Source organism: Lathyrus oleraceus, chromosome 4, assembly GCF_024323335.1.
Source record: "Lathyrus oleraceus cultivar Zhongwan6 chromosome 4, CAAS_Psat_ZW6_1.0, whole genome shotgun sequence".
NCBI classification, from domain to species: Eukaryota; Viridiplantae; Streptophyta; class Magnoliopsida; order Fabales; family Fabaceae; genus Lathyrus; species Lathyrus oleraceus.
The window spans coordinates 111143081-111155150 of NC_066582.1; the positions used below are offsets into that span (position 1 = coordinate 111143081).

Below are 12070 nucleotides of genomic sequence, written 5' to 3' on the forward strand. Positions count from 1 at the left end.
AAACACATTAAACCGCCTTAAATGGCGCTAAGCACCAAATTTGGTGCTAAGCGCAGAAGCTCCCGCCTCAGCATCTTAAAGCATGTTTTAAGCGCGCTAAGCCCCACCTGCAACATTGATTTCTTCTAAAAAATGCATGTTGAAGCGATTTCTTCAGTTTTTGATGTCCAGAGCTCTTCCAATGCAAATATACATACATCAATCTACACAATATTTACACATAAGTTGAGGCTTTGACTCGTGAATCCAAATAATCAAGCTAATAAGTGCCATTTTTTCATGCATAAATTCACCATAATTTGGCACTTATCATATGTCACACAACCTCCTGGATTTGTGATTCAGGAGGAAGCAAAGAAAGTATACAAGTTGCACAAAACGCTCTATGGTCTCAAGGAGGCACCTAGGGCATGGAATAAGAAGATCGACTCATACTTGGTCGAATTAGGATTCGTCAAATGAAAATCTGAGTATAGTGTCTATGTTCAGGTTGTGGCACAAGATATAACAATCACCTACTTATACGTCAATAACTTGCTAGTAACTGGAAATAACTTGAAGAACTTGTCAAAGTTCAAAAAGCTGATGAAGAAGGAATTTGAAATGTCGGATCTTGGAAAGTTGTCATACTTCCTAGGCATGGAATTTTAAATGTCGAAGCAAGGTATGGTGCTACATCAAAGAAAGTATATGAAAGAGATACTCAAGAGATTCAGAAAGGACGATTCGACTCCTGCATCTTCGCTTATCGGACCAAATTTGAAGTTGGAGAAACATGGAGAGGAAGACAAAGTTGATGCAACTTTGTTCAAACAAATTGTCGGATCTCTGAGATATGTGTGCAACAGTCGACCTGATATATGTTTCTCAATCGGATTAGTGAGAAAATATATGAGTGAACCAAGGGTGTCAAGATTGCAAGAAAAATCCCGAGTTACTTAAAAGGATCGACAAACTATGAAATTTTATTTCGACGAGACTCTGAAAGTAAATAAGTTATGGTTACTTGTTATTCAGATGATGATTGGTGTGGAGATAAGGAAGATCGAAGAAACACTACTGGATATTTCTTTCAAGTATTTGGCGCCCCAATCTCATGGTGCTCGAGAAAGCAACCCATGGTGTATATACTTCTTAAGGGAGAAGGTGAATCGATGGGAACTTGAAGTAAGACATTGCTCAAGTGAAGTACAATTGACCGACATTTTCACAAAAGGATTGAGTATCGACAGGTTTCTAACGTTGAAAAAGAAATTAAAAATAGTTCAAATCGACAATGATTAATGTGTTTCGACAACTTAGATTATAGGAAAGTATGTTGAGATATTATATATAATCTAAGTTGAGTTGTGTGGCGCAAGTGCAAAGCTAATTAGGATTTAATGTTTGTTACTTAATTTGTTATTTTAGTTAGTAATCAAGTCACTTAGGTATATATAAATAGATATTTTATAATTTAATTTTATCATTCAATTCAACAATATAATTCTTATTTCATTATTTTCTCTATCTCTCATTACTAAAAGTGCCAAACACTACCAACTACTAAAAAAAAACACTTTAATTAACTAAAGAAATTTAGAGAGATTAAGACATCACCTTTTTTAATGGCAAAATATAATTAATAAAATAGGCAAAAACACAATATCGAGCGAAATCTAGAGACATTAAAACATCACATAAATTATCAAGAGATTAGAGAGATTAAAGCATCCTCTTCTGCTGCTGTTAAATCAAAGAGAAACAATTTTGCAGCATGTTGCTCCCAGCCACGGCTGCAGATGATATAACACAATAAAATAAAACATATTATTTCAATAAAATAAGATACGAAAATGATACACTTAAATTCAGTTCCTTAATTACAACACCCCAATATAAAAAAAAATGTAGAATTTTCTAAGTAGCTACAAATAAAATATTAAAATAAATAATCAACAAACTAATTGGAGTTATCACTATTATTCCCAGGAGGAGATGCAGAAGCACTTTTGGTTGTAGCAAAAGGCAAAGAAGGTGACAGTGACATCAAGCTTCCTGTCTGCGAGTTCACTGGCACCGTTTTGTTCAAGAAACTCGAAGCACAACCAATTACTTTAGAACTTGATGAAGGCAATGAACTTGATGACACTGGAAACATCTCAGCCCATTTCATTTTCTGACTCAAATTTTCTCCTACAGTTTGGTTTTGATGATTCCCTTGTTGTTGAGTGTTGTTTCCAATAAGTGTTGAAAGTGCTGCAGCTAAAGCTGATTGAAAAGTTGGATCTGCTGTGATAGCTTTTGTTGCTGCAGTTATAGTACTATCTGTAGGTAAACCATTGTTTTTTTGCATGTAGGTTTGGTATATACTTTCCATTGTGTTTTGTTGTCTACCAAAGTTTAAAGTGTTGAGATTATTAATATTAGGGTTTCTGTTGTTATTATATGGTTGTTGATTCTGAGTGGTGGCATAATTGAGGAAGCTATTCCAATGCATTGTGTTGGATTCAGGTGAACTAAAGCTAAGACTTGTGGAAGAAGGGTATCTTGGTAGTTGGCTGTTGTTGTTGTAGTTTGAATTGAATCTAACAAAGGGTGATGAGGATGAAGGGTTTGATGATTGGTTTGTAGTGAGGTCAAGAGTGATAGTTGGATGTGAATGTTGAGATGATAGTGCAGGGTTGGATAGGTATAGTTGATTCGATTTTGAACCGTCTGGTAGGTAAAAGTTTAGGCCATGGAGATTGTTGTTGGTTTGTGATGAGGGGATTGAACCAGAATGGGAAGTTGATGAGCCTGATAATAGCATGGATGCGGCGGCGGAAGTTGTGGATGCCATTGCTGTTGCGGAAAGTGGAAGGGTGTGGTTGTGTGTTCCTTCATAGGTTGTGATTAAAATGGACATGTCATCAACACATCTTTGCACCTGAAATTCATAGAAAAATTTAGTTACTATATGAATGTTTAGTCTAAACAAGTTTTACACAGACGTCCAATAAAATAAAATGTCAGTGGCAATGTCGAGTACCAGATATGATTGGATTGAAAATCGGCGTAAAAAGTTTTATTACTTACTAAATGAATAGTTTAGATTCTATCTTGTGTAAATTAGCAACATAAATGAATGAATATATTTATGTACCTGTTTTCTAACCGGACATGACGGTGCAACTGTGCAACGGTAATAAGCTCTAGGGCAAGGATTTCCTTTTGCAATCTTTTGTCCATATTTCCTCCATTGACATCCATCATTCATCTGTTTTGACAAATTAAAATGTGAACTTAAATATGTATCGAAGAATATCTTAAGTTTATGTGTAAAATGTTTCTCTTAATTTGATGATTAGACTATCCGGTCAGAAAAAAAAAATCTAAAATATTTACCGTTGGTGTGTCACATCTTGCTCTAACACAAACTCTAGCTTTCTTTGCTGGAGTTTGTTGAGAAACTTCATCCTCAGCTGCATCTCTGGCCGTCTTATCATTATTGAGTGTCTTACTTGGTGGCCAAGTTACCCCAGTTTCTTCATCCTTTGTTGGAACCACTTCACAACTATTCACCGGACTCGAATTTTGATTTGGCAATCCGTCAGTTGTGCTACCTGATTTCGATGTTTCAAATTTACAATCCAATCCAAGAGCCAACTCTTGTTTAAATTCTCCATCATCATTATTCAATGCTAGCTTAGAGACTTTGTTAACTTTCTCTTCATTTTTCTGAATGTTGTTACTAGGAACTCTTCCAAGGCTAAGCGAAACAAGATCTGATTCCACCATTATTTCTTCATGGTTATTATCATCATTGTGATCAACATTGTTCTTTTCTGTTTCTTGCTTAACCATGTTGTGAAATTGCATTTCTAGTGCTCGGTATTCTATCATTATTTTGTTGAGACGCATTTTTAACCGTTGATTTTCTTCTCTTACTTCACCCATTTGAGCTTTTGTTGTCTCAAGCTGATCATCAACCTATAAACAAATGCAACACTTGACATTAGTACTAAATTACTAATTGTCATAATTAGTTTCTAATTTAATTTAATTTAATTACTATGCACTAATTTAATTAACCTTAGCATTTTTGGGAGAGGATGTGATTGGTCTAGTCTCAATTGATTTTTCAGTACTAGCAATGGGTGGTTCCTGTAAAGCATAGGAAAATATAAGATAATTTATTATATATATTCATGATCAAATGCAATTTTTCCTAATCAATTAAATTCATTTCAACTTGCATGTGCTAGGAGAAGTATCATGTTTTTAGATATCATTTGTTTTGTTTGTAGCACATGCATGAGTCAACTCTCATCAAAAGTGTAGATTAGTTGAAAATATATCATATGTATATGCCAAAAATTGATGATATCTTCAATAGATTTTTGCAAATTAAAGACATGAACAATTAGACATGTGTATACATGTATATCATTAAGAACCAAAGTCTTTATTTAGGGATAAAAAAAACAAAATAATTGATTAAATCCTATATAAGCTATATGTTCTAACTACTATTTGGATTTCTTGTGAAGGTTTATTTGCCTTGCATGCACGAAAGGTTATGTGCTTAGAATTCATTGAAGAGTATTGAAGACACAAAACTAATTGATAGCCACTTATTAGCAACTTGATTTTGGAAAATAAATTAAGGATAAGGGAGGAAAATTAACCTTTCATGTAATAAATATTCAAGGATATAAATTTTCATTAAAAAAAATACAAAAAATCTAAGGATATAAATCTATAGAATCTAATAAACATAAATCAAAACAAACTTATATAGATTCATATAGAGAAAGAAAAAAAAATATATACTTATATGTGTTTTGTGATTCAAAACCTAAAGATTGCACTTATAAAAAGCTTATGATAAAATCAATCTTCACCTCAACAATAGTCTCCTTTTTCTGATGATGAGTTTCATCATCACTTCTCTTCTCTTCCTTGAGTACTCCACCATCTCCATCACCAGATCTTCCAGAATCAGAATCCATAATTATGAAAAGTTAACCTTTTTTTTCTCTTGTTCTTGATCTGTTGTTTTGTAAAAGTTTTCAAACAAAACTGCTTTTCTATGGTAATATATAGAAAAAGTAGAGAATGAGGACCTGCATGAATATTTGACTCTTGAAAAGATTTGACTAGTTAAAATATATTTTAATGCAAATTTGTGATTGGTGGTACCATCTTTGAAGTTTCGTATGATAAGTCACATGGGACAAACAAGAAACAAGGGTTTTGTTTTAAGGTCAAACTTTTTGCCACCACCGGTGATCGGAGCCTTCCTTTTCCTGTGATCTATATTTTCTTGGTCTTCTCTTCCAACTTGGGTGAAAATATCCAACTGTTAATTATTACTGTATAATATATACGACGGAAAATATCTTCACTTATTCGAAAAGTATAAATTTTCGCTATCAAATTACTCGACTCAGGTTTTCTGATATTCAAATGTGAGAGGATAGGTTAAGTGTTCCATGTTAATTAATAATCTATTATTATTTTTATAGCTAATAAAGGGATGCGTTTGGATATAAGATGGTCAATGGAAAAGAAAAGACCTAAGAGAGTATATAATATAATGAATGTTAGTCATTGAAATATCAAATAAACTCAAGTTGAAAACACATACAATTGTTTAGTTACAAGTCGTGAGTTTAGTATCATAATTGCATCATCCAAGATATATTGAAAATGAGGTTGGCAAATGACAGATATGTAATATATTTGAACGTTTGTTTGCCACGAACTTAGCAAATATACAAAGAAAATGTCTACTTGTTGTATAATTGCTACTTCTAAACGAGGATTTGTTTAGTATCAATTTTTAACCTCAAAATCACTCATTTCAATTGTTTTTCTTTCATTTTATTCAACTAAGTGACTTTATGTTATACTAGTATGTTTATAGATTTAGAAGAGACAATATTATTATACATGATGAGTCTATATTCTTTGTAAAAGTTAATTGTTTCTTCTGCTAACAAACCAAATTTGTCCAATGTAAATTGTATAAAGAGATGGTAAATTGTTAGAACACTTTTTATTTTATTTTATAATATTTAACCACTTTATTTAAAACGATTACGAGGGTTATATGCATGTTGGAATATTATGTTAATATTCAAATATAGAGAGATGAATTTGAAAAAAATTCTTTAAGTTAAGTCTCACACTGTGTGTTAGTTGTAAAACTATTTAGTTTCATATTGGTTAGGTGAGACATCTTAGCTATCTCACTTCATTATATAAAGAAATTTTTCGTTTTATTCCAAAACACACAATATTTATTTTGAGTTTTTCCTCCCTCACTCTCATAACTCTGTGTCTTTTGAATTGTCAAAACGTCAACTTTTCCCCCTTTCTTTCTACTCGTTGAATTTTTCGAATATTTTCTTGAATTCTCTTTAGAGCATTATGTTAATTTCTCATCATTTGAATTGATAAATTATCAAGTATAATTTTTGGATTCTCTTTAGAGAATTATTCGAATTTCTCTTTGTTTGAGAAACTATTTTGAGTGGTCAAATGACCATTATTAAATTCTCTTTGGAGGATTATTGGAATTTCTCTTGGTTTGAGAGATTATTATGATTGGTTGTTATACCAGATACTACAAGCGATATTTATTCCATATTTGAATGATCTTTGTACCATTAGAGGATGTATTTCTAGACGGATTATCTATCGTACATTATTGTAAAACGTTTTAAAGAGAGTGACTTAGTCCGCGATTCGACCTGATAATTTCTTTTGTGGCTAATGTTCAAAACCGCGAAACAACAATTTTAAGACGTTTCGAACTGCCATGGCTTCGAAAGAAATTAACGGTAAAAAATATGGACTTAGATGGAACACTTAATAATATTGAAGCTGAATATGATGCACATATTAAAGCGAATGATTTACAACTCAGAAAAAAATCACCTTACAAAAAGAGAATGATTACAAAATCATATTATGAATGGACTCACATATGATCTGTGATTATTACAGTAGTTGCGATACTACAAAATAGGTTTGAGATGCTCTGAAAAATAAGTGTGACACGAAGAAGCTGGAGCAAAGGAGTATGCAGGTGATCGCTATCTCAAGTATCAGATGGTATAAATGAAAGATTTGTAGAGACTCAGTGTCACAAACTTCAAAAGATTGCTTATGAGATCATTCCAAAATGTATGTGTTTAGATGAACCATTTTAAATTTCCTTTATTATTGACAAACTGCCCTATCGTTTGAAAGTTTTTAAAATTATGCTTTGCTGCAAAATAAACACTACGCCAAAAAGGTTTTTTAACAGCGCATCTTAGACAGCGCTTTTAAAAGAAAGCGCTGTCTAAGGTTAAAATAAAAATAAAATACGGAAAATGTTCTAAAAAAATAATGAAAGCGCTGTCTAAGGGGGGGTCTTAGACAGCGCTTTTAGAAAGCGCTGTCTAAGACCCCCCCTTAGACATCGCTTTTAGAAAGCGCTTTTAAATATAGACCTTAGTCAGCGCTTTTGAGAAAGCGCTGTTTAAAGTCTTTCAATTAAAAAAAAAATTAAAACCAAAAGCGCTGTCTAAGGTGGGGGGTTTAGAAAGCGCTTTTGGAAAGCGCTGTCTAAGGCATATCTTAGAAAGCGCTTTCCACAAAAGCGCTGTCTAAGGTCTAATTAAAATTAAATTTCAGACTTCTATTTTCGTTCTCAGTTCTTTTTGTTTTCCCTCCTGCGATTAAACCCCTCCAGCGAACCCTAACAGCGAACTCAGCCTCTCACTATCTCAGCCATTCTCATGCAAATCGCTGTTCTCCCAATCGGAAAGTTCATGGCCGCAACTCTTCCGACGAAGGAGTACAGTTTTGTTGGATGGCGTTTTACTCTAAATCCTGGACCGTTTAACATGAAGGAGCATGTTATCATCGCTATCTTCGCTAACTGTGGTGTTTCCTCCTCCGGCGGTGGTGGTGATGTTTACTCCATTGGTGCCATTACTATTATGAAAGCTTATTATAAAGAATCTCTCAGTTTTCTTCTCGCTCTCCTCATCGTCATAAGCGCACAGGTTATTATTACGATTATCTTATCATGAAAAAAGTGTAGAAGATGAGTTGAATATATATCTTTCCATGGTTAAAATATTCTGTGATAAATTTGCTTTATATAGTTGTAAATTGAGTTTGCAGTTAATAGGGTTTGGATGGGCTGGGATTCTGAGGAGGTATCTGGTGAACCCAATTGAAATGTGGTGGCCAGCAAACCTCGCACAAGTCTCTCTCTTTAGGTTCATTCTTTTACCCTTACTTCTATATTAAGTCACACTGACATGTTGACACGGATACCTTAAGATGAAAACTTGCTAGTTTGTTACTACTATTTTATAATCTAGTACTAGTTTTGATTACATCATAAACCTTATGCTACAGGGCTCTCCATGAAAAAAATGAAAAATCAAAAGGACTTACAAGGATGCAGTTTTTCCTCATTGCAATGGCTCTAAGCTTCCTGTATTATGCATTCCCTGGATATCTTTTCACAGTATTAACATTCTTCTCATGGGTTTGCTAGGTGTGGCCGAATAACGTAACAGCACATCAAGTTGGATCAGGTTACCGAGGACTTGGAGTCGGCGCCTTCACATTTGATTGGGCTGGGATTTCAGCTTATCGTGGCAGCCCTCTTGTTGCACCATGGACTTCCATTGTTAATATGGGAGTTGGATTTATCATGTTTGTCTATATAATTCTACCTATATGTTACTGGAAGTTTAACACTTTCGATGCTAGAAAGTTTCCTATATTCTCTAATCAGTTGTTCACTCACGATGGACAAAAGTATGACACTACTAAGATTTTAAATGAAGAATATGATCTTAACATAGATGCATACAACAAATATAGCAAGTTATACCTCAGTCCTCTCTACGCATTATCTATTGGAGCAGGTTTCGCTAGGTTTACGTCAACCCTCACTCATGTAGCATTGTTTAAGGGCAGGTAGGCTGTTCTCAAAGCCTGTATAATAGATTTATTTCTTATCGACTTATCGTGACCCTCACTGACATAGTTTCATGTTCGCTCGCAGAAAAATATTGAGACAAAGCAGAACAGCGATGAGTAATGTAAAATTGGATGTGCATGGTAGACTCATGAAGGCTTATAATACAGTACCAGAATGGTGGTTCCTCATTGTATTATTTGGGAGCATGGCACTATCCATAATAATGTCTTTGGTATGGAAAGTGGATGTGCAACTTCCATGGTGGGGTATGCTCTTGGCTTTCGCCTTAGCTTCTGTTGTAACCCTCTCAATTGGTGTCATCCAAGCAACTACCAACCAGGTATTTCTTCCATCTCTAGTATAGTACTTTTCTTTTCTATCGAATCTCGATTTTAACATACTATTTTGATGCATGGAGGAGTTTATGATTTTAACATGAGTGTGGTTGGTTACCTTGCAGCAACTTGGATATGACATTATAGCACAGTTCATGATTGGGTATGTCCTTCCTGGAACACCAATTGCAAATTTGCTCTTTAAGATTTATGGGAGAATCACCACCGCCCATGCGCTATCTTTCTTGTCAGATATCAAACTCGGGCACTACATGAAAATTCCTCCTCGATGCATGTATATAGCACAGGTCTTTTTCATCTCAAAATCTCCTAGTTTAAGCTTTTTTTTTTCTTATCAATCATTATTTATGTAGTTATTTACTTTGAAATGCCTAAATAGCTGGTGGGAACTCTAGTTGCTGAAGTGATGAATGTTTCAGTGGCTTGGTGGATGTTGGATAGCATTAAGGACATTTGCATGGATGATAATGCTCACCGTGACAGTCCTTGGACTTGCCCGAAATACCGAGTGACATTTGATGCATCGGTTATATGGGGTTTGATCGGACCAAGACGACTATTTGGACCGGGTGGATTGTACCGGAACCTGGTATGGTTATTCTTGATTGGAGCTGTGTTACCGGTTCCTGTTTGGGTGTTTAGCAAAATCTACCCTGACAAAAATGGATTGCTATGATAAATGTACCAATTATATTTAATGGCTTTGCTGGAATGCCACCTGCAACTCCAACCAACATTGCAACCTGGCTATTGACCGGAATGTTCTTCAACTTCTTTGTGTTTCGCTTCCACAAACGTTGGTGGCAGAAATACAATTATGTTCTATCGGTGGCACTTGATGCAGGCACGGCTCTTATGGCTGTTTTGATTTTCTTTGCTCTGCAAAATGCAGGCCATAGTCTGAGATGGTGGGGAACTGAATTGGATCATTGCCCATTGGCTACTTGCCCTACTGCACCAGGAATTGTGGTGGATGGTTGTCCTGTATTCTAATAGAGAAGCCTCCTGGACTAAACTTTCTCTTTTGTATCTGTTTTTGTCTTCTGGGGTGGGAAACAAATTAGGCTTGGAGTATAGGTGAAAGGACTACCTAATAACCAATTGCTTAGCAATTATTGTGTATATGCTTCTTGCTTGACCATGTGAATTATTCCAATTTTGTCTAAGGAATTAAAAAAATTCAAAAAAATATTATTTTTATTTTTATTGTTTGTTATTTTCTTTTTAATTTTGTCTATGTTATTTTACTATGCATAGTCGGTCCCAAGTTCGAATAAAATGAGAGAGTTGTGTTAGGCAGACGACACTAACGTAAATTTTTCTCGAATTTCTATGACATGGATCAACTACAAAATAATGTGAATGTTAGGTCGTTGTTCATAAGCAACGCATTGTACCGGTCGAGTACAATGTCAAAAGAGCAAGAGTTAATGCATCGTTGCCTAGATGTAGCAAAAAATTGGGAGGGTCTTAGAAAGCGCTTTTGGCCAAAGCACTGTCTAAGGGGGTGGGGCTTAGACAGCGCTTTTCAAAAGCGCTGTCTAAGGTATACCTAAAAAATTTAAAATAAGAGGGTCTTATAAAGCGCTTTTGGCCAAAGCGCTGTCTAAGGGGGGGGGGGCTTAGACAGCGCTTTTAAGATTTAAAAAAGCGCTGTCTAAACCTTTAGCAGCGGAGGTTTAGACAGCGCTTTAAAGCGCTGTCTAAGGCTAAAAAAAGCGCTGTCTAAGGTCTTGTTTGTTGTAGTGAAAAGAATTTTTAATTGAGAGTCTGATTATTTGCCTGAAGAAGAATCTTAGAAACATGATCAAAGAGAAAAAGTCTTGGTTTTTTCAAACAACAAAAAGAAATTTGGTGTAGTTCTGAAGCCATTTGGCAAATAATTAAAGAATCAGAACCGCAATATTGTGAACCGAATTAAGAATGAGAAACCTTCAAAGGCCTCAATTACTCCAATTGATAGACAATAACCACCACCGTAACGAAATGACACTGATGTTTTCTTTTAATTCAGTGGTGAAAACTTGGCCATAAGATTAAAAAAATGTAAGATTAGTCTTGAACCTCGTGCTTCCCCTAATGCACATGTTAACCTGACTGATGAGCAATTTATTACTATGATCACTAAAATCAATGTGATTGGTAATTCTGATGGTTGATGGTTAGAGATTGACTCATATCGTCATGTTTGTTATGATTGTGCAATGATTAAAACATACACGAATAAGAAAGTGTTGTTAGGAGTTGTCCACACCACTAATGTTGTTGGTATTGGAGAAATGAAACAGAGTCCACCTCTAAAAAGACTGTAATCTTGAAGGATGCCATGTATACTTTAGAGATTATAAAGAATATTGTTTCTGGTTTTCTTCTAAATAAGGCATGGTTTAGTCAGTCTATTGGGATATATTTTTGTACAATCATTAAAAATGATATTTTTGTGAAACTTCTATGTTTAAGACTTTTGTGAATGAAATTGAAAGTCAATTTAGTAACAAGATTAAGAGAATTTGTAGGGATAAGGGAACTGAATGTTATTTCAATTTATTTAATGAATTTTATAAACAACATTGAATTGTACATGAAACGACTGCACCATATTCTCCTGAAATGAATGGTAAAGCAGATAGAAAGAATAGAACTCTTATTGAACTAGTTTTTGCTATTACGTTGAATTCTGGTGTTGCATCTCACTGGTGGGGGGAAATTTTGTTGACTGTTTGTTATGTCCTGAATAGAGTTCCCAAGTCAAAAA

The 12070-nt window shown here is 34.5% G+C and overlaps 1 protein-coding gene and 1 pseudogene across 2 annotated transcripts; one reads left to right on the top strand and one right to left on the bottom strand.

Annotated features, from left to right (window-relative positions):
• Positions 1-1743: 1743 nt before the first annotated feature.
• LOC127073825 (WRKY transcription factor 72A) lies at positions 1744-5162 on the bottom strand. Of its 2 annotated transcripts, XM_051015055.1 has the most exons (5): positions 4866-5162; positions 4054-4125; positions 3367-3951; positions 3125-3238; positions 1744-2908 (listed from the first exon to the last, which is right to left on the bottom strand). In XM_051015055.1, exons 1-5 carry the CDS (start codon positions 4971-4973, stop codon positions 1943-1945), a joined length of 1845 nt encoding a protein of 614 aa, XP_050871012.1. In that variant the 5' UTR covers positions 4974-5162; the 3' UTR covers positions 1744-1942. The 2 variants fall into 2 exon arrangements, with proteins under 2 accessions (XP_050871012.1, XP_050871013.1); XM_051015056.1 differs by lacking the exon at positions 4054-4125 and having other exon boundaries at positions 4866-5112.
• A 2565-nt stretch (positions 5163-7727) lies between these two features.
• On the top strand, positions 7728-10473 carry LOC127135256 (oligopeptide transporter 3-like; annotated as a pseudogene).
• Positions 10474-12070: the final 1597 nt, after the last annotated feature.

Bases quoted from the DNA above. Each gene is read 5' to 3' on its own strand.
- LOC127073825 (XM_051015055.1), bottom strand. From the start codon at position 4,973: ATGGATTCTGATTCTGGAAGATCTGGTGATGGAGATGGTGGAGTACTC. The intron at 4,126-4,865 runs GTGAAGATTGAT...TATGCTTTACAG, and splicing joins AAAAGGAGACTATTGTTGAG to GAACCACCCATTGCTAGTAC. The intron at 3,952-4,053 runs GTTAATTAAATT...ATTTGTTTATAG, and splicing joins CCTCTCCCAAAAATGCTAAG to GTTGATGATCAGCTTGAGAC.